The sequence below is a fragment of the Tasmannia lanceolata genome, unplaced genomic scaffold, assembly GCF_043159265.1.
Source record: "Tasmannia lanceolata isolate RefF3 unplaced genomic scaffold, GAP_Taslan_0.1 ptg000015l, whole genome shotgun sequence".
NCBI lineage: Eukaryota > Viridiplantae > Streptophyta > Magnoliopsida > Canellales > Winteraceae > Tasmannia > Tasmannia lanceolata.
Genome location: NW_027518692.1, coordinates 32461171 through 32484466, shown reverse-complemented (window position 1 = coordinate 32484466; position 23296 = coordinate 32461171). Strand labels below are relative to the sequence as shown.

At 36.4% G+C, this 23296-nt stretch overlaps 2 protein-coding genes across 8 annotated transcripts in view; one reads left to right on the top strand and one right to left on the bottom strand.

Moving 5' to 3' along the window:
* LOC143846606 (Heavy metal transport/detoxification superfamily protein) overlaps positions 1–3556 on the top strand; it is a 30603-nt gene extending 27047 nt beyond the window's left edge. Inside the window, exons 1-3 of one of the 7 annotated variants that reach the window (XR_013234796.1) lie at positions 1532–1736; positions 2264–2345; positions 2569–2861. Coding sequence is in view for 2 of the 7 variants with exons in the window: in XM_077355085.1 (XP_077211200.1) it covers positions 1725–1736; positions 2264–2345; positions 2665–3281 (711 nt within the window). In the remaining 5 variants the exon portion in view is untranslated. Of the gene's footprint in view, positions 1–1531; positions 1762–2263; positions 2346–2568 lie in introns of those variants that run through there. The other 6 variants (XR_013234795.1, XM_077355085.1, XR_013234793.1 and 3 more) reach the window with 6 other exon arrangements.
* The window catches only part of LOC143846605 (eukaryotic translation initiation factor 6-2-like), a 56431-nt gene that overhangs the window by 11266 nt on the left and 21869 nt on the right, over positions 1–23296 (bottom strand). The window lies entirely within an intron of this gene.

Genomic DNA, 23296 nt, shown 5'->3' with positions numbered 1-23296 from the left:
CTGCGGAAATCGGTGGGTTTTTGTATGGTCAAACTATGATAAACGGACTCGCTCCTCTGACCTTTCGACAAGATGCCTATTGGCCCCAAATTATACCTAAGTCGGCATGATAAAATCAACACTCCTCTGTTTTGACAATCGCACTCCTCACATTATTAAACACTTTTTTGATACGGTTGTTAAGAGGTTGCTTGTTTTTTTTGGAATTGAACACCCAACAAGGTGGAATGGCCTTGTTAGACAAAAGCTGTGCGGATATTATTTTCCTATTGGCTACTACTAATTTATTAATTTGCAACCTACCCCTGCTCGTTTATAACAGACTAAAATATAATTTTTTATTGGAAAATTTTTTAAGGAATTTTTTTATTGGAAATTTTTCCCATAAAAATAAATTTTCCAGCATTTTATGAACTTATTTTCCATGGCATTTGCTTTCTAGAATATAATTTTTTCTTTTTTTCAAGAAAATTGCAAACCTAATCGACCTTGGATTTTTTTTTCCATAGAAATTTTGTACACGTCGTGCATAGCACGGGTGGGGCCCTCATGATTAGATGGGGTAGGGCCTACCATTTTGCACCTGATTTTTTTATTTATGTAGTGAGCCCCATAATCACCCAAACCCACACATAGGATTGGGTCCATCATTTTACACCCATGCTATTCATGGACCAAAAATTGCAGTTTTTACCCTTTTTTATTCATTAAAAAGAAGGGGTGCAGCTCGGGACGATTTTTGGGAATTCGGGTTGAGCTTTTACCTTGCAGACCCCAACTAGTTTGGAACAAAGGCTTAGTTGAGTTGAGTTGAGTTGGGTTGAGCTTTTACCTTAAATTCAGGTCTGATTCAGGTTGATTCCAATTTATTTTTGAGCAAAAGCTCTACCCGACCCGACCCAAGTTGCACCCCTATTAAAAAGATGGTGCTTCTGGTTGCAGATGAATCAAATGCTACCGTCATTAGACTAAGGGGCCGGTTGGATATGCGGATTTTAGAATCTAGGTTTTTAGTTTGAAAACAGTGTAAAAGATGATTCATGATCAAGTTGCCGTATGTTGTCTTGGCAGCATTTCTTGGATTTTAAGTGAGAAATTCAAGTTTTACAAAATCTCTCCTGCATCCTGAGATTTCTAAAACCTAGAAATATGGGAGGATTTGCTACTCTTGCTGACGGAAAGAATGTCGAGAAGATAAAAACGAGTAAAAAACGACGACTGATCTGCTTCTTCTCTTGTCTCTTAGCTACAGTTTTGAAGAAATCCGAGATTCTAAAATCAGCGTATCCAAACGGCGCCTAATTGTTGGGGGGGGGGGGGGGGGGACTTGAGCACTTCTACGAATCCATTCCCAAAATGCACCCACTCTATGACTGCAAATGTACAAACCCTAGCTTTGTTTAAGAAATGCCCTCAAATTTAAATGCACTGGATTTGTAAATGCAACCCTGATGACATCATTTGGAAATTATGATATCAATTTATGATACGTAAGAAAATAGGTGTTTAAGCCCGTATTGGATTCACATGCATTAGGAATGAGCAATCAGCACGCAATGTCATGGGAATCGTAAGAACCGTCCGATTAGAACACGTGTCACTGTATACGTGCACCGCTTTCCACGTTTGTTTTCTATCCTTGTATTTAATGGGGCTTCACTCATGTATCTTGATCGCTCCCTCCCTCTCTCTCTCTAGGGAGTTCAGATCTTGATCTCTCAAGAATGGCAGAGAAGGTCTACTCCTCATTCTAAAACTTAGGTTTTTATGCTCCAATCATTTCATGATTTATCATATTTGTATTTTGCTTGGTGATTATATTTGTCTATAGAATCTCCCCAATTCTCAATTTTACAAACTGGGTTTTTTTCTCTCTCCAATTTTATCCTTTATATTGTCTTCTTTTTTTTTTTCTCATATTAGAATTGAATTTTACAATCAAAGGTGGGTTTTGATCAAAATCCACCTTTGATTTTGGATTTTTTCAATAGCCTGGGTTCAATCTTTTTGTGTGTGCGCGCGCGCGCGCGCGTGTGTCACTCAAATCGCCTTTTTCCTTCTTCTTTTTTTGTTTTGGCCCAAATTGGGTTTGTTTTTTCTTTTGTCTTCCCCCACATTAAAAACCTTAATTTCTCCTTGTCTTCCCCTAAAATCCACAAATTTCTTCATAATTACAGTCGGTTTTGCTTCTCTTTCACTTTTGTTTGTTCCCTTCAAGAACCCACCTCTCTCTAAACTTGTTTTGATATTAATTTTTTCACAGGTTTCCACCTTAATATTGGATGTTGATCTTGATTGCCATCGATGCTGTAAGAAGATCAAAAAAATCCTCTCCAAGTTCTGTGGTGAGTACTCTCTCCTCTCTATATAGGGAAATGATATCAGCACAACCATGTTTTGATAATTGCACAAACCTATCTTGTCTTTTCTTTTTAAACTGGCTTGTGAGAGCCTTTGAGGGACTGTAATAGCCTTTGACAGCTCTTTAAATAATAAAAGACAAGATGAGTTAGTGCAAATATCAAAAATGGTTGTGCTGATATCATTTCTCTATATATCTATCTGCAGTACTCATTGCAACCAAAGAATAAGAAGATTTTAGATAAATTGATTCAAATTTACAAAACTGAGTTCTTTATGAATTTTACCATTTGAGAACGAGAGAAATCAGAAGCCAGACTTTTGACAAGAAGCAAAAGAAGGTAACAATCTCAGGCCCTTTTGATCCGGAAAAGCTTGCCCAAAAACTCCGCTGCAAGGCCGGAGAATGCATTCAAAAAATCGAAATCAAAGAAGAGAAGCCCAAACCGGACCCACCAAAAAAAGTTGACCCACCAAAAAAAGCAGAGGAGAAACCCAAAGAGGACCCACCAAAGAAAGCTGAGGAGAAGCCTAAGGAGGACCCACCAAAGAAAGCTGAGGAGAAGCCTAAGGAGGACCCACCAAAGAAAGCTGAGGAGAAACCCAAAGAGGAGAAACCAAAACCTAAGGAGGAACCAACAAAACCGGTCGAACCGGTGGTGCCCCACGCTGAACCGTTTCGTCCATGCTACCCACTGTACCCACCTTACGATCCAGCGTACCCACCATACCAACCTTATGTTCCGGTTCCAGTTCCAGTGGTACCTTATTATGATGGTTATCCGAGGGATGGATTTTGTTGTAAGGGGTGTGCCGAAGGTAATCCAAGGGATATGATCTGCAGGAATGGTGGTGGGGCCCGCGTGAGTAGTTGCAATTTCTTCAGTGAAGAAGATCCCGCAACATGCACTATCATGTAATGAGTGTATACACCATTGCTTGGTGTATGTACGTTGCGGTGGAGACTACACCTTATTGAATCTCTACAAGTGGTGAATTTATTCAGTATTTTTCTTCTCTGTCTTTATGGGTCTTGAATTATAGATTCTATGCTGGAGTTTAATGAATGAATGATATAATAAAAGCGTCAATTGAGGTGGAGAATGCGTCCTTATGGATATCTACAGAATGTAATGTATTTCTAGAGCAACATCCCCACTTTTGTCAATGAGTATATACAGCATTGTTTAGTGTATATCACTTCTTTTTCCAAGCTCTATGCATTTTGGCTTGGGATTGGGCAAGGGCAAATGAATTTTCTTAGAAATGATCAAATGAACGATCTTTATAGGTAGTGTATACACCTTGTTTTAGTTTATAGTCCTTCCACGTTTTATTTATAACATGGGAAATTATATTTCCACTAATTTTTATGAGGGTAAAAAATAAGGGAAGTTATTATATGTTCCTTTTTCTTCCTGGGGCCACCCACCTCTAGTACTTTTATGATTACCCTACAAGTGGATGTCCCACGGCATAAAATGGGCGAATATATCATTTCCCAAAAATAGAAGTCGAATATTAAAATAGGGAAATGATTTCAGCACAAACATGTTTTGATACAAGTTGCTCATGTTTCTTGTCTTTTATATTTAAAGAACCGTAAAAGTGTTTTTACTGTCCCCAAAAGCACTTACCTGACAATAAATGCTAAAAGACAAGAAACACGAGTGTCTTGTATCAAAACAAGTTTGTGCTGAAATCATTTCCCTTAAAATATAAGGCTTTTATTTAGGGCAGTGATATTTTCCCCCCTCTGACGGCTATTCCCTCCACCCCTTTAACTATGGGTGTAAATGGATATTCGAAAATTCGATTACCGTCCGCATCCGAATCCGTTTAAAGCGAATATTATCCGAATTCGTTTCAAGCGGATATTATCCGAATCCGTTTATGAGATATCCGGCTCTTAGCGGATGCGAATCTGGTAAATGGTATATCCGATCCGTTTAACATCCGAATCCGAGAACTAAATCCTTTTTATTTATTATTAATAATATCATTAATATTTATTTTTAGTAATGACACACTATCTTTTGTTTCTATAAGAAAAGTGTTCTTTTTAGAAAAATAAAAATAAAAACAAAAATAGCCCAAACCCATTCCATCATATACAAAAAAAAAAAAAAGGAAAAACCCAAAGACCACTACCAACACTATCATCCATCCCCATCGCCTCCCTCTCTCTCTCTCTGCCTTTGTTTTAAAAGGAAGAAGAGGATCTCATATATTTTAGGGTTTGAGAGTTAATTTTGTGAAGAGAATGTAGAGGTCTAGTTTTAGGGTTTGGAAAATTCATTCGAGTAAGTAGGAGAAAAAAGATAAAGTGCTGCAATAAAATGTTCAAATTTACCGGATAAACGGATACGGATAATATCCGAATTCGAACAATATCCGACGGATACGAATTCGGTAATAGATATTAAATATCCGTCGAATCCGAATCCGAATCCGAATTCGGATAGTGTATACTGTAATCGAATTCGGAAATAGCCATATCCGCTCCGAATTCGATCCGTTTACACCCCTACCTTTAACGGTTTTTGTTAACTTTTATGCTTTTGGGGTTAACAGTTGCTTCTCCAAGCTATTCCGCCTCCTTTAACGAAAACTGTTAAACCGGGGGGAGGGGTTGGAATAGCCATCAGAGGGGAAGTCCTGTATTTTGCAGAAGGTACAGTGAGGCCCACTTCTTAGGGTGATCCAAACCGTTCATTCGAACATAAATAGGATGTATTCTCTGTAGGATGATCCTAACCCTCCGATCTATATAGGTTTCTATAATGTAGTCTTATTACATATCTAATGGTTAAGAACTTAAGATCATCCTATGAAGATGATTTGCAGGGTACAAACTATTTACACTGTGGGCCGTGCATAAAATGAACAGTTTTAAGTAGTGGGCCCACTGTACTTTCTGAAAAATATTGGACTTCATATGAAATCTCAGTAAATTCATTTTTTTACATCAGTGGGTAACTTATTTTCTCATCAAATCTAGACCGTCGAGAACATTGCAGAGCAACAAGTCCAGTGATGAAACTTAAACCCCTTTGATGGAAAGGAGATAAAACGGCTTCTAAGATACACGATGGTTAAAACGTCCACATTTATAAGATGTTTAACAGTTAATGGATACTTTAATTTTTAGGGTTTCAAATAACGTCGGAGATGACCTAACGTTTCCATTGTCTATGATCTTTTATGATTCATACAAAAAAAAAATATTTGTTTTATGCAAAAAATCTTTGCTTTATATGTCTAAGGTTTTTTTTATTGAGGTCGAAACATAGAAATCTGGTTTTATTTGCAAATGAAATTATTTTAAGTTACTCTTTTTTGTAAATGGGAAATCGAAGCCACTTACTAAGCAAAGAACTAAGACAAATATAAAAGTACAATCTTAAAAGTATGCATTCTCCAATTCACAAATATAAAAGTATGTTATCCGTTAAGTTTAAAGGCAAAGAAAAACGTTAAAGGGGGTGAATTTATCCTCAAGCTGTGAACCATTCTCACAGAAACCGTTAGAAAAGGAAGGGGGAAGGGGGGGGAGGGAGGTATGGGTGTAAACGAGCCGAGCCGAGCCGAGCCCCTCGGCTCGGGCTCGGCTCAGCTCGGCTCGGCCAGGCTCGCGAGCCTTATCGAGCTCGGGTTATATTAAGTTCACACCCCTCATCTTCCTTGGACAACCCTATCTAGTGTAATTTGACTACTCTTTTTACACTACGGGGGGTGGTCCAAGTAACAAATGGGGTTCTAAAAAAGAAGTGACATATTTTGCCTCCCCTTTTCACTCCCTGGACAACCCTTTAAGTGTATATATTAATATATAATAAATATATTTAAATATATTAAATTATTAACGAGCCGAGCCGAGCCTGGCCTAGCTCGGGCTCGGCTCGTTAAGCTTAACGGGCCTGGCCAGCCGGCTCGGCTCAGCTCGGCTCGTTAAGGATTCGAGCTGAGCTCGAGCAAGCTTCCGAGCCCGAGCCAAAATTGACACCCTTAGAGGGAGGGATGGATTTTATCTGTTTAAGGTGGGGAAATATCATTTCCCATTTTAAAGGTTTATGAATTTTTTTGCAGGTGTCAATATCAAATTTGAGGGGGTATTTCACAAAGGATAATGGAAAAGGTGTTTGCATGACAAATGATACAATATTAAGAATGCAAGGGAGAAATTGAAATGGGAGTCATTATCAATGTCTAGGGGTACTTTGATAAGGACAAAAGATGGGTCTATAGATAAAAGATAAGGGTACGATTGGGCTAAAGATGGAATAAGGGGTGTGTTGAGAGTGAAATGAGGGGTTCTATTTTTTTCACCCTTTTTCCACATCTTGGGGACAGAAGACCTCATTATAAGAGAAAACCCATTATTAAATGCAACTTCTTTATAATCAATGCTTTGTCCATGCTTAAGCAATCTTTATGACCACCAACAATTCAACAAACGCCAAAACACAGTCGAGCTCCACGTTAAAAGTATTGCTGAATGAATTCTGTATTTCTTCTTCTTTGTCTTTATGGGTTTTCAATTATAGAAACTATACTGGAGTTTTACGAATGAGAATATACAACATTGTATAGTGTATAAATAATCCCATGAGGTGGAGAATGCATCTTTTTGAATATCTATATAATGTAATGTAATTCTAATGCAATTTCTTCACTTTTGTGAATGAGTATATTATATACACCATTATTTAGTGTATATCACTTCTTTTTCCTCCCTCTGTATTTTGATTTGGGATTGAGATTGTGCAAGGGCAACGAATTTTCCACACAGTAAAGTACCTGTGATTGGACAAAAGAATATACACCAGATAAATATCTATTGTTTACACCACATCATCCTGATGATGCCGAAATCTGCTCTATTCGATCTAGTAGAGATAGAGTTATTCCGGTAAGCAACTTGCACTCACAGAAAGATGTTAGTTGTACCGAAATTATGATACTTCAATATTTAAGCTAGAAATCGGAATCACAGGTAAATTGAAGGGAAAGAGATGGGATTCAGGAGCATTAACAACGAAGAAGAGGGAGAGATGATTGTGACTGAACCTGGTTTTCCCAAGTTGCCTACGTACCCCTTTATTGAGGATCAGGTTTAACGTAGTTCCATTATGAATATGAGGATCCCTTTTATAGAGAATAGAGTCCATGATGATTAGAATCATACTGTTTTGGGAGTCTTTCTCAATTGGTCGACTTCCCCGGGAGATAAGTTTATATCTATTTTTAATAGATATCATTTTTTCTTGTTCGAGTAAGTTACTAACAATGGGACCCCTTTATTTGGAAAGCTACCGCCTGTAAACACCCTCATTTTGCTCCACTTTGAAAAGCAAATGATTTAGTAGTTTCATTGAGTTTTGAGTCGGTCTTCCTCGTTAGGTCAAGCATTCTTGCATTTTAGGTGTTTTGAAGTTAATTCACAATCCTGAAGGTTTCTAGGGAGTTCTGTTGATCTTTGGAAAATAAGAATTCGAGTTTCCAATCAAGTGAAAAAACCTGCTATTTTTAGAATCTCTAAGGGTTTTTCCCATTTTGTGTATCTTGGGGGCATGTTGGTCGTTTCTGATGTGTCTGAGATTATCCCGAAGGTATGACTGAGGAGTCGTAGTTGATTCCAAGTATTTGAGAAAACCTGCTATTTTTAGTATCTCTCAGGGTTTTCCTCATTTTTATCATCTCAAGAATAATTTGGTCATTTCCAATAAATCCAAGATTATAGTATGGCTGAGAAGTCATTTCATAAATTTTGGGAGACATGCTAAATTTAGATTTCTCAGTGTTTCTCCTATTTTTTGCACTTCAGGGGTATTTCGGCCTTTTCTAGTATGATTCATTTGATCCCTGGACCGTGTTTGAGAAATCTCGAGTCGTTTCGTGAATTTTGGAAAACCTGCTAAATGTGGAATTTTTCAGGGGTTTCACTTGATTTGAAAATTTCGTGTGTTAAAAGCATTTTGGGCATTTTTAGGGGATTCCAAGTGATCCTGTTTGATATCACCCACCAAAAGAAGCAAACTTAAAAACTTTCTATTTTTTAGTTTGACCATGAAACTTTCTATTTTTAACTTTCCCCTTTAGGGGCAATCCAATTTAAGGTCATTTTAGTTACCTTTGGGTGCGTAATGATCAAACATGGGCATTTTGGTCCGAAAAATTATTTTTCTAAAGGGGATGGTTCGACCATATGTTGAGGGTGTACCGTAAATGTCATATGGGTTGGGTTCATCAATAAAAATTTTGAATTTAAAGTATTTTATTGAATTTTCATTGAAAAAAATAAAAAATACATGTCATATGGCCCATTGGGCTAAAGCCCACAAGGTGGGGGTCCATGTGGACCCACCCATGTGGGTCGGCCACATAACGCCCCACATGGGGAGGCCACACATGCAAAAACGTCCAACATGGGATGAGGTGGTTGGTACATCATATTTGTTTTGAGAAAAATAATAAAGAAAGGAAGACGTATAATTTAGAAAGGGCTAGTACGGTCAGATTACTAAAACGGTCATAACGTTTTACGTTCTCATCCAAAAAAATTATAATTATACTTGTTTCGAACGTATCGAAAAGGTCTACAACTTTATAGTTTATGACTTTTCTTTATTATGTCCCTAAATAGGTTAAAAATCCAGCTCCAATGTTGGGCAGTCCTTTTTGGACGGGAATCTTTCATGTATAAGTTATTTCCATTGTGTGAGAGCTTCTAGAAGAGTTTTGAAAGATCTACCTTATACAAAATGGCATACCTTGCTTTGCAAGTAATCTTAATTAGAAGCTAATCTAATTTAGTAACTAAAGAGAAAGAAAGCAAAAGAAGAAAATTGGAAACTAGCAAAAGGTAAAGAGCTCTCACATTGGAAATTACTATTCATTTTCCAAACCTAACGTTTTCTATAGAAGCAACCGCACATCAACCCTTGGGCGGCTCTAAAAAATTCGTCCCTCTCTCTCTCTCTCTCTCTCCCCTTGGAATTCGTTTCCCCTCTTTTGGTGCTTTGGTGCTCATCTCCTCCACTTTGTTCTACATGAAGTGCTCTCATATTTCTTCATATATTCAACATATTAGAGGTTATACAATCATTCTTCGGGGTTTTCTTTTGCGATTATAAGGGCTGGACTAAGCATATATTTCGGAATACCATCCATAGAGATAAGGATTCGTGATCAACGGTAGGTTCCTTCATCTTTGTAATATCGAAAGTAGAAAAGCATGCTAGGGTTTTCATTTTTGTATATGGTTTAAATCAATGATTTTTTCAATGAAATTTCAGTATGTTATAAAATAAATAATAAGTTTCCAAAATCCAGAATTTTATTGGAAAATTAAATTTTCTCCATTTAATAATGATTTTCTGTCATTCTTTATTCAATATGGATTTGAATCGGGTTTTCAAAGCAAGTGTTTGAAAACATGGGTTCTTTTTTTAAAAATGATATTTTCTGAGTGTAATGTAAATAAAAAAACCACTGGAAATTTAATTTTCAGCCACTATTCGATCGTTTCATTTTTTGTTCTATTTTTCAAAAAATAACCCCGAAAAGGGTTATTTCTCAAAAAATGAAACCAAAAGTATACCAAATTAACTTCAAACTTCGTGAAATTTTATTTTCAGTGGTTTTTTAGGATTTTTAGATCACCCAAAACTTTTCATATTTTTTAGAATTTATTTAGTCTGAATTTAAATTATTTTAAATTTGGCTTGTTTTTAATGAATATCAAATGATTTTGAAGATTAATAAAAAATTTCAGAGTTTAAGTTTAATTATAAATTGATTTTTTCATGAAATAAAATTTCTAAAAAAATATTTTCTTTACTGTTTTCTAATCGATGCTCCGTTTTGCGTACCATAATTCATTTTACATCAAATTAAATGATTTTCAAAATTCTTCTTCACAAACCCGTAACATAGGTTACTGAAACATCAGAGAAAAATTTTCAAAGGTTTTTACAAAGTTTTGATATAGTTTTTGATTTATTCATAATAAACGGGTTTTGATTACAAAAAAGCATATTGATCTTTTTCCGTTTTAAAATCGATTTTATGGAGGAATTTAAATTTTTAGATTCTAAAATTTTGATAGAAAATCTTATAATTCATTTTATATTATATGTGATTTTTTTTTTATCATTTTAGGATGTTAGCAATCACGTGTTTGTGATTTTGCTTTCGAAATAGTCTGATTTTGTGAGATAAAAATTGATAGTAAATCACCTCAAATATTCATGAACATTTTACAGTAATATTCTCTGGTCATGAGGAAACCACTGCAAAAATTTGAGATCATTTAGATTATATTTTCTATAGGTTACTGTGTAAATCTAAGCTGGACAGATATCTTCAAAATTGGAAAATTGATAGTAAATCACCTTGGCAATTCATGAAAATTTTATAGTAACTTTCTCTGGTCAAGATAAAACTACTATAAAACTTTTAGCTTAATTGGATTAGAATTGCTATAGGTTGCTTTGAAAATCTACAATCTAGACTGAAACCTTTAAAATCCATAAGAAAATTAAAATTAATTCAAAAACCATGAAAATTTTCAAAACATGTAAAATTTTCAATAAGAATGTAATTCTTAAACCATTTAAACAGAATCCATAGATGTTAGTGGTTTCTTTTGGAATTTAGAGTGTTAGCTTATTCTAAGTGCAAATGTTGAGTTCACAATCGTTCATTAATTATATCCATCTTGTATAGTTTAGGCATCTAAACTATAGCATGTTATTGGCTCCGAGGTCTTTTGTCCATGAAAATTCTGAGAACGTGCCAAGCAACAAGGTGTTATAATTTATATGCTAAATTGTATAAGAATGGAAAGCATGATTCCCTTCCATGAAAGCAACCTATGCATAGGAATATGTCAGCCCTTAGAGCCTTAGGTTTTTCTTAAATTTTAGATATTAAGAGCCCCTTTAAAAACTAAAAAATCAGCAACTTAACAAATTAAGTTCATTTGATCCATGCTTTTGGAACCGTTGGATTGCGGTCTCCCATTGTACGAACCTTTAGGGCCCCTTAGGAACATTTACGTGACGTTGTGTTCTAGGTTTTAGGGTGTTCTAGAGTTAGGAGTCTAGCCTCATCACTGTTGTTTGCTATGGATAGCAACCGTGCCATAGATCTAGTTACACTAGTTAACCCATTTTCCTATATGACAAGCCTAGTTAACATAGGATGTAGGTTCACCTGCATTAGTTTAGGGAACGTCTTTCACTTAGATAGGACCATATAGCATCTTAGATGAAGTCCTAGGATAATAAAAGCTATTCAACTTGAATTAAATGAATTTCCTTAAACTGTTGAAGCAGTCAGTGTAATTTAGATTGGTGTCCTAGATGTCTTAGGCATATAGCTTAGTTTAAGCACCGAACTACGATTGACTCTGATTCCAGTGAGGCTTGGATACGTAAGCAGCTTTGGATGCTTTGAATGGCATACCGAGCACGAGTCAGCCCACCACAATTGGTGGGGTTTTGTAGGTTAATTTTAATTAATTAAAATATATAGGATTTTTCACAAATTAGAATTTTATGAGAACATTCACTTAGATTGAATCCAAACAAATTAAGAAAATCAAGATACACATTAGGGATTACATTGAAATTGAATTTTAGGATGCATGTCACATAGTTCGCACATTAATATAGAGTTAAATGAGCCATTTAAAAGAAATTCAAGAGAGTTAACTTTTGAAATTGAAGACCGGATTATCAGGCAAGAATTCCATTCTTGTAATCAGGTAATGAATCTAGATTTCCGGTCACTTATGGGTCCTAGATCTCTCATTTAGGTGGCGACTCTGTCATTCTCTTTTGTGTGAAATTCGGATTGCTTTAGTGATTCCAAGTTCACGAAAAGGATGAATTAAATTAACAATAAAAAGCACTTGCCAATCGCGTGGGTACGAGAGACCAAGAGAGGGAGGCGGGTTGCGCCCCCTCTCACGGGATCGGGTCCCACACCGCCTTAGGGCGCATTGCCTCTTTGAGAGGCGGTTTCCCAATTATGGACGTCGTTATTTATAAGGAGAGGATAATATCTCATTCCCTTATCCCGTAGGTCGGTTTCTAATTACTCGGAAGTTCGGCGTGTCATTCATCCACGGTAAGTGCCGATTTTACCCCTAAGACATCCTAATTTATTTAGGGAAATGATATCAGCACAACCATCCTTTAATAATTGCACAAACACAGTTTGTCTTTTCTTTTTAAAAAAATACTGGACTCTACGGGCTTACACCACGTGAAAACTGCCATTCTAATTGCCTTGTAAGAAATTTTGGGAACAGTAATATAATAACCTTTGACAACACTTTAAATAATAAATGACATGGTGGGTTTGTGCAATTATAAAAGGGATTTGTTGTCCATCGCAAAAGGCATTTCACTAAATGTCTCTTGCATGAGAGAGCAGCCACCTCGAGAATAATGACAAAATCTATTGGAAACTGAGCCAATGTGGCTGCTCTCTCATTCTGCGAATTGCCTTTTGCGATGCCCCACTATACTGAGGATGGCCGGAGAAGCAACGTTGAAACTCTGACATACAAAGTACTTGGCGTATACGCAGACTATCAATATCCTACGCCAAAGCAGCTGATACGTGAGAGCCTCACAGTCGTCATCAGTAGAGAAGACTCGGAGAAGCTGATCGGCAAGGATGCCCTTGTTAGTTATGAAGGTTGTGGGATCGTGGTAGGGCATGCTGATTAACTGTTGGAACATGATACGGTACCCACCTTTGATCGTTGGTTTGATCATAGGTCCGTCAAGAGGGATTTCCAATAAAGTACACCATTCTTCAAAAGTGGGACAAATTTCTTCGGTGCCGAAACAGAAGACATCGTAACGGGAGTCCTAAAATTACTCGGAGAAGATTCCGATATACCTGGATGAAGGAAAGACAATGGAAGAACTTCTCACTAGGATTAGCCAACCATCTGAGGAAATCAGAATTCTCAGAAGAATGGTAACGTTGGTAGTCCCCTCGAAACCATAAGCCGCCCTATAAAAGAGACAAGGAGTCAGAGGTAATAAAACACTAGGAAACCTAGAGAAAAATCATTTTGTTTGTTATTTTTCGTTTTCTTTTAAACATAAAGAATACTTTTAGGAAGAGATGGGGTGGTGCTCCAGGGCGAGCATCGGAATGCCAAAGACTGACGTATGAGGGAATGTGCCTGAATCGTTAGTTCAGAAATATGGTGAGAAACGATCCAAAGGAAGGGACCCGAAATCAAAATTTTAGTGAAGAAAAGATGGTGAAAGGATGCCCTAACTAAAGTGTAGGCCATCATAATGAAGGAATTGTTTATAGGGCTTACACCCTTCCCTAGGGTTTATGATTGTTTACCACAGAGATTAGATTTGATGATATGGGTCCCAATCATGTACCCTGTGCATCGGACTAGCGTGATGAAATCCCTAGTGAGAATTGGCAGCCCGGGGATACCTTTATAGACTCAATGGACATACCCTACATGGGCCGAAGGCTTAGGTGTGTCCATATTACTTGGAATCCTTACATCACTCAACATGAGTTTTGGCAAACCTAGTCTAGGTTCAACATACCCTAGATAGGCATGGTATATTGCTCTGTGAATATGCTGGGGTATGCAGTAGGAAAGGCCAAAGTTCCCTCTTAGCGCTAGTCCGTGGTCCGATATACCCACCGAGAATCCCAGCCTTAAGGTCCGTGGACACGAACTTGTTTTACTCACTAAAAAGTGCTAGGCTGAGAGGTGGAGCGGTTCACAAACACGGTGTCACATCCGACGGCAAGCATGTCATCACTCGTGCAAGCTACGAGATAGTCCTGTGTGCTAATAACTCCGGGGGTAAAATAGGTATACAATAATGAGTGTGTGCAAGTGATGGTGATATGTGAGCAATGGGCTGCCTAGGTTGCCTCCCTAGGCATTTTCGCATGTTTGGCCGCAATTTTGAGCATTGGCTCAAGCAAACAAGCAAACAAGCAAACCTGGAAAGAAAGGTTCTAGTGCTTTGGTTTCTACATTGCAATTAGGTGTTTTAGGTTTTAGCAAGAAAGCAAAAAAAAAAACATATTTTCCTTTTCTTTTTTCGTTTCTCTGTCTGCGAGGATTGACCGCAACTTGTGAATGGTTCGCATCTTACTATTACCTCCAAACACAACCTGAGGTCAAGGCTAATCATAACAAAAGTTTAAAATCCAAAATTTCCCGAGTTTCCTCAAATATGGCCATTTCAAGTCATTTCAGAGCTTTATCCTTGGGGTTTCCCCAACAAAGTCGCCAGTCTGTGGATCCTGCGACCCGGGAGGTCGTTCGTCTCGCATTGCGCCCCCACATGGGGATCGTTTGGTGTCTCAGGAGTAACTTTTCTCTCTCTCTCTCTCTCTCTCTCTCTCTCTCTCTCTCTCTCTCTCTTTTCTCTTTATTGGGGCGTTCGCTCTAGCCCCTGTTAGTTGATTTTTGAACACTTCTGCATCTCTGGTGAACTTGGAATAACATCTGAAATTCACCAAAAATACAATGGCCAGAGTCACCAGCTAGGTTAACTCTGTAAGCATGGTCTCAACAGAGACATGAGTAAGGGATATGATTACATGGGGGGAAGGTGTTAGGCACCCCTCATGCCAGGGTAAACCCGGTCTCTTAACTTGACTTGGCAGATATGAGAGAACTTGACAAAATTTGGTTTCAAAGTGTTGTTATGATTAAGCTTATTTCCGAGTTGGGATTTAATAGAAAATGAGAGAAAATGAGAAAAATGGGTTTGCCCTAACTGCGAGTGGGTTTCTGCTCTATGACCTGGGGCTATAGGAACCCCAAATCTTATGGCTAGGTAAAACGAAATATAAATGACAGATTTTAAATGAGGATGAAATTTTCTAAGGGTGGTCCCGAGTACGGCAACTATGAGGAGTGAAAATTAATTAGGTTTCTAACAAGTTTTAATCCTTTGAAAACTCAAACCTAAATTGAAGATTAAGAGATCAAAAAGAAATTCAAGCACACAAGTTAAATCTAAAGGTGCAATGCAAATAAAGAGCAAGAGTTCAAGATAGAGTGCACCCGAGATTTAAAGTGGTTCGGTCCTCAAAACGCGAGGCCTACTCCACTCCACCAACCAAACACGTTGATGGCTTCACTATGCGATCTTCTTAACTTCGGCGAAGATCGGTGCCGATTACAGATTCCGATTACCTTTAACCTTGGTGACAATCTTCACCACGGAGAGTGGGCTACGCTTCTCCGAACACTCGCCCGATACAAAGTTCTTTGAGTAAGAAAGAAAGAACAAAAAATCCATCACAAGGGTTTACAAGAATTGCAGAAGATGTACAAATTGAGCCTATGATCCAAATCCTAAGCTTTAGAGGATGAGAGGCATAATCAAGTTTGATTCACTCTTTGGATGTTCAAATGAAGTTTTAGAGTGTTAGGATTAATTTGTTGGAAGTTTGGAATGCCCATATATATAGGAAAAACCAAATATGACCGTTCAATGGCATTGTTGTAATTCCAGGAAAAATCGCAACTGCTAAAAATCCGACTGTTGTAGTGTTCTCGGAGTTCCGAGAAAAAATCTCGGAGTTCCGGGAATACAAACAGAAGTTGAAAAAAAAGTCTACTGGACCATTTCTCGGAGTTCCGAGAATTTCTCTCAGAGTTCCGAGAAGCCTATTTCATGCAGATTTTCATTTCTTGTTTTTAGGCTTCCAACTTAACACCAAGTTGGGATTGCTATGAGGGTTCCAAGGTGTTGGAACTCCACAAAGACAATCACTTATATATTTAGGGTGTGTGTTTATTTACTTAATTATGCCTCTAAAATCTAAAACTAAGATTGGATCTTTTACAATCTCAATAAGACTTTGGTCTTCAATGGATTCTTCAAGTCTTCATTTGTCTTGGACTTCGATGTCTTTGGCCTTCATGATGTGGTCCAATGAGATCTTCTTGGCCTCAATCCAAGCAATGTTGTCTTAGCACCAATGTGATCTTCAACTTAGACAATCAAACACATTAGTGATCATAAATCACTTGTGTATTGGAATCATCAAAATAAGATGGGAATGCCAATGTGGGAACCATTGGGCTTACAGAGGAAAAGCTATTAGAAGAAATGAGTTTATCTCCACTTTTCCCTCGCCTTAAGGAGCGTCAAGCTCTCTTCTCTATCTCTCATGACCTATGGGGAGGGGGATAGAGTAGGGGGATAGGAGAGAGAGAGAGAAGAACCCTAACTGTGAAAAAGGAGGGGATTTAAGCTATAATGTTTGGGGCCAATGGATCCCCAAACCCTATAGCTACCCATACTGAATTGTAATTGAAATACTGGGAAAGCAATAAATAATGTCGTAAATATACCTAGGAATTGGGTTACAAGAAATAATTACTTCTACCAAAGAGGGATCTATAACTTCTATTCAAATTCCCTTTGCTTTCCGATGTGAAAGTGGGCGCCGCTCCGACTCCTTAGAATTTCGGAAGAGTGATGATGTCCCAAGGTTTGCAAGGGATTCTGAAAGAAACAGGATAGTCAGAGGTGACTTATCCTAGTGCCTTTGAGAAACTAGAAGCTTTTTAGAAGCTTCTCTCTACTTTCTCTCTCTTTTTCTCTAACTATCAGAAAAACCAAAAAAATTAGAAAACCAGAGAAATAAACCAAAACCTTTGATTTTTCGGTCTGCATTTAAAATGACCCGGATGCCTCTATTTATAGACAAAATTTTTCACTACATGCGATTCTGGAAATCGCAGGCTGCGATTTCTGGAATTGCAAATACCCTCTACGATTTCTGGAATCGCGATACCCTCTGCAATTTCTAGAATTATAGTCTGCGATTTCTAGAAATCGTAGATGCCCCTGCAATTTGTGGAAATTACAGTTTGGTGTCTCATAGATACCCCTCTGCAATTTCTAGTTGTCCAAAGTTGTTCTCGGTTCCCAAAAAGTGGTTTTTGGTGGCCAAAAGTGATTTTTGGTTCCCAAAAAGTGCTTTTTAGTAGCCAAAAGTGGTTTCTGGTTCTTAAAAAGTGGAATTTTCTGAGTTGGGGTTGGATCATCGGGATCATGGGTTTCCGTAGGAGGCGGGGTGCCGTGTGCTAACGGGCTATTGGGTTAGATCTCCAGGATCTCGTTTTGGTAAACTCAAAACTCGGTTTAAAGATTTTGGTGGATTCAGGTGGTTTTAAATGCGAGTTTGGTTAAAGGGATCTCTGGTTTTTCAGTAACTCTTTGTTTGAAAACCAGAGAAATATCGAGAGAAGGACTAGCGAAGCTTCGGGAGTCATCATAGGAGTCGTCATCACGGCTACCTATCATTAGTACGATCTTGACAAAATGGGGTGTCTACAAAATATATATATATATATATATATATATATATATATATATATATATATATCTAATACTATAAAGAGGAAGGGAAAATTACTATTCACGCTTACATGGCGACCTCCCCTTCCTCCTCAAGTCTATTTTCATTTTTTTTAAAAACACCAAAATTCAGACAAAAGAAAAACGGAAAAAGGGGAAAAAAGGAAAAAAAAAACTCTACAATTGCCGCTTCGTGGCGATATATTTGCTGGATTTTCGCAAAATCTCGGCCCCCCTTCCTCCGTTTATTATAGCTGCCATTTTCTCAATCAAATATTTGCTTCTGACTACTCACGACATTTAAGACGTGAAGGTTGAAAATCTCTTTGTTTTCACGTCTCTGGTTTTTTCCCGTACTTTGGCCCTTTCATTCACGTCTCTTTTGTCCCATAATTTTCATATGTTTATACATTTCGTTGTACTTTTTTTGGTAATTCTGCCAGACAGGTATCTCTCTTCGGTATTATTTCCCCTACTTTTGCTGATTTATTGCATTTGTCCTGTCATTTGTGCCCAAAACTTACTACGCATGATTATTATTACAGAAGAGAAGGGAATAACCGTCAGGGGGGGGATATCAACGCCCTTTTTAAAATTGCTTTTTAATATCTTATATGTCTCACTCAACGTCAGATGAATTAAATGCATGAGAGGAAAAAAAACAAAAAAGTGGCCTTATCTTATATGTCCTAAAACCTAGGACACAACGTGACGTAAGTGTTCATAATTGGCCCTAAAAGGTTCCTACGAAAGAAGACCGCAATCCAACGGCTCCTAAGACTTAGATTAAGTTAATTCAATTTGTTGATATTGGTGATTTTTAGATTGACTGATTTTTAATTTTCAAGATTTTTCGATTCCTAAATATCTAGGGAATACCAAAGGTTCTATGGTTTGCCAGTTTCGGCCTCGAATCGCAACCATGGATGGGAATCGTGCTCTCAACCCTTGTATAATTTAGCACGTAAGTTATAGTATCTTATTGCCTGGCATGTTTCTCAGAATTTTCGTGGACAGTGGACCTTGGAGCCAATATCATACTATAATTTACGTACTCCAATTATGCAAGATTAATCGCAATTAGTATATGATTGTGGTTGCGATCTCGGCAGTTAGACTATCGCGGTATAGCGAATTTACATGTGAGATCTATGAACCCTAAGGTTTCTGTTTCAAACAAGTTGGGGATTAAATTCATGATATAAAGTTAACATTTTTTGGAGGTTTTTACTGACGTTTGTGTTGATTTGCTATTAAATTATGATTTATTAACATTAAGACCATATTGCTAGGATTACACAGAAACCCTAAGCAATCGAACTCCAAATCAATTGAAACATTTCCAGTAATAAGATATGGTTGATTGTGACTTACTGAAAAAATTTCATAAATTTTCATTAAGATTTGATATCAATCTCCGATTTTTTAAAATTCAAATGAGTTCATAGGTTAACACAGTAACTTATAGCATATCAATTTCAAATTAATCCAAACTTTCACATAATAGAGATATAGATGATTATGGCTTACTGGAAAAATTTCATGAATTGGCATTAAGATTTGATATCAATTTCGGATTTCTCAAAATTCAAATAAGTTCATAGATTAACATAGTAACTTATAGCATATCAATTTGAAATTAATCCAAACTTTTACAGAATAAATATATAGATGATTATAGCTTACTGGAAAGTGTTCATGAATTATCATTAAGGTTTGATATCAATTTCTGATTTTTCAAAATTCAAATCAGATTATAGATTAACACAGTAACCTATAGCATATCAATTTCAAATCGACTCAAACTCTTACAGTATAAAGATAATCATGATATTAGCCCACGGTATGAATTTCATGGATTTTTATTACGATTTGATGCCAATTGAAATTCACACAAAAATCGGATGAAACCAAAGAATTACTTAAAAAGCAAACCTAATGGTATCTTAAAATCAAATAAAAAACTCCAGTAGATATATAATAGATTATAAATTTTTTTATCAAAAGTTCAAAACTTAAAAATTAAATCTCCTCCATAAAATTGATTTTTAAATAGAAAAGGGCAATTTGTTTACTAGGAATTGAAACCCGTTTATTAAAATAAATTACAAAACTATATTAAAACTTTGCAAAAGCAATTGAAATTTTTTCTCTAATATTCCAGTAACCTAAGTTACTAGGTTGTAAAGAAATTTTTTTTAAATTTACTAATTTAATACGAAAAAGAATTACGGCACGTAAACCGAAGAATCGATTAGAAAACAGTAAAGAAAACATTTTTTTTTTGAAACTTTATTCTATGAAAACTTCAATTTATAATTAAACATGAGTTCTAGAGAGTTTCATCAATTTTAAAATCGTTTAATATTTATTAAAAATAACCCAAAATTAAAATAAATTAAAACCGGACTAAAAAAAATCCAAAAATTCCAAAACTTTTATGGTGAATTGAAAATCCAAAAATCGGTTTGAAACCAAATTTTCATGAAATTAGGAGTTGATTTGACCCGTTTTTCATTTTATTCTTCAAGAAATAACCATTTGCCGGGTTATCTTTTGAAAAATAAAACGGAAATCAAGGCGGTCAAACCGTGGTCAAAGATTTGACTTTCCAGTAGTGTTGAAATTTTTATTAACCTAAAAAAAATTCATTTTTTGAAAAAGATTATGTTTTCAAACACTTGCCTTGAAAATTGAATTTAAATTCATATTGAAGAATAAAGAAAGAAAATTAATATTTATATGGAGAAAAACTAATTTTTATTTGAAATTTTAGATTTTGAAAGCCTTTAATCTATACTATAACGTACTGGAATTTTAAAAGAAAACTCATTGATTTGATATTTCAAAAATAAAACCCTAGCATGCTTGTTCTACTTCGCAAAGAAGAGAGATCCTTACCGTTGAGAGATCATTACCGTTGATCGCGATCCTTGTCTCTAGGGTTGGCGATCCGAGATATACACTTTGTCCAACCCTTTTATACTCTAAAAAAGATCCAAAGAACACTCCATTAATCATTGATTATATGACGCCTTGGAGAAGAAGAAGTTCAAGAACCCCTTTTGTGAAGAACACTTGAGAGAGAGAAGAAAACACTTGAAGAGAGGAATGAATTCCAAGGAGGAAGAGAGAGAGGGATGAATTTTCTAGAGCCCGGACAAAGGTTGTGCTTACTTTGTTTTTATAGAAAAAGTTAGGGTTAAATTGGATTTGGAAGTTTCCAATGTGAGGACTCCTACCTTTAGTTAGTTTCTAATTCTCACCTATGGCTTGCTTTTTCCTTACCTTCTAAATTGCATTTACTTCTAATATTGATTTCTTGCAAGCCAAGTAAAGCTAAATTACACAATGGAGATCCTTCAAGATCAATCTAGAAGTCTTCTCACATAGGAAACTAGCTTTAATGAATGATTTTCGTCCAAAAAGGGCTGCCAGATGTTTGAGCTCATTTTTGACCTATTTAGAGGCTGATTAAACTAGAAAGTTATAGATCTTTTCGAGACGTTCGAAATAAGTATAATTGCAAATTTTTTAGACAAAAAGGTAAAAAGTTATGGCAATTTCAGTAACCTGACCATACAAGCCCTTTCTAATTATAACTCTTCATTCCTTTATTATTTTTCTAAAACAAATATGATGTCACCAACCACCTCATCCCATGTTGGACGTTTTTGCATGTGGCCTCCTCATGTGGGGTGCCCACTTATGTGGCCGACCCACATGGGTGGATCCACATGGACCCCACCTTGTGGGCTTTAGCCCAATAGGCCTTATAGACACCCCCATTTTGCTACACTTTAAAAAAGTAAAAGATTCGGTAATTGGTTAAGTTTCGAGTCCGTATTCCACATAGGATTAGGCATCTGTGTTCCAATGGTATCTAGAAGATGAAAATTCAAGTTTGCAAGCAAGTGAAAAAACCTGCTATTTTTAGAATTTTCGGGGTTTTCCCTAGTCTCGCCAAATTCTTGCACCTCAGGGTAATTTGGTCTTTTCCTGATTAATTATTTTGATCCCCGAAAGGTGTCTGAGAGATTATGAATGATTTCCTGAATTTTGAAAAACCTGCTAAATTTAGAATTTCTCAGGGGTTTCGCTTAATTTGGAATTTCTGAGTGTTAAGGGTATTTTTGGTATTTTCAGGGGATACCAAATGATCCTGTTTGATATTGCTCACCGAAAGGACCGGGATGTGGCTTAAAATTTGCACTCATCAGGCAATTCAACTCATCGGATCACGAACATAAATATATGTTGTCATATAAGCTCTTCCTAAACATCTTTTTCTCTTTCTAATGCCATTATTTATTATTCGAACATGCGCCCCAGCATGCCTATTGAACTTATCATAGGAAAATATATATCGGAGAGCGAGGGTGATAGGCCATGTCCTAAAAATTGGCCCCTGAGGATGATCCTAACCCTTTGATCAGTAGTAATTTTTTTACACTGTCATCCGTACCAAACACCCACTAATCAAAAGAGGGTACCTGTCATATAAAATCTCCTATTAAATAAGTTCAAAATGCAACTTATTTTGTAGCTATTTAATACCTTATATAAAATTTCTAGATGTAGTAGATTCCTTTATAGTAAATGTCTTACATGTGTAACCTTAACTATATTTATACTTTAAAAGAATTACAACAGCAAAAATATATTTTAATAACCTGAACCCAATCGATTCAAACATCTCCCATCATAATTTTTTAAGCATTGTATTCGTGGATTTGTATAGTTTTAAATGACCATAGGAGCCCCTCATGTTTTAATGCCATGGTATGGATTTAGAAATATAATTTCCATCTTTTTTCCTTCTGTCTTTTTCTAAAAAGGCATTATATAGAGTACTATAGAATGGGAAATGATACTTCCACCCCCTATTTGTCTTCCTTATCCTAAGGATGACAACATTTCAAGCCATTTTGTTTGTCTCTGCCTAAAAATGAAGTCATTTTTATCAGGAGAAACCAACAAAAAGGGGATAGAAATATTATTTCCTTCCCTGTTTGTATTGTGAAGAAGGGCGTCATTATTTAAGTTAGGTATATATTTGATGACTTCATTTATTTCCTAGGCCACTTTTTCTACGTGGGTTCAGTTTTGTAAAGATTCCTAGGTCACTAGCAATTGAAAAATAGAAAAGATATAAAGAAACAAGAAAAAAGATGGTTGCGTCGTTTCCTGGTTTGCTTCCCATCACTTTAAGAAGGTGAAGGATGTATTTTTCCATCACCTCATTACTCATGAGGAAGTCATAATCAATCAAAGAACACTTTAAGAGGGAGGACCACATTAATAAGAAAACTAAAGTTGCTCCTTTGGTAAAGGGAAATATTTTTCCTCCACCACCTGAATGTGAAGCCATTTCCATTTTCCAAGAGACAAAAAGAAAGGAGGATAGAATGCATCCGTTTTAGGAAAAGAGAATTAACAGGTGATGGAAATGCTAGAAGAGATGGGTGGAATATCATTTCAATTTGGTAAAAATTATGGATGTGGAAAATGATAAAATACCCCTGACTAAAGGGTTA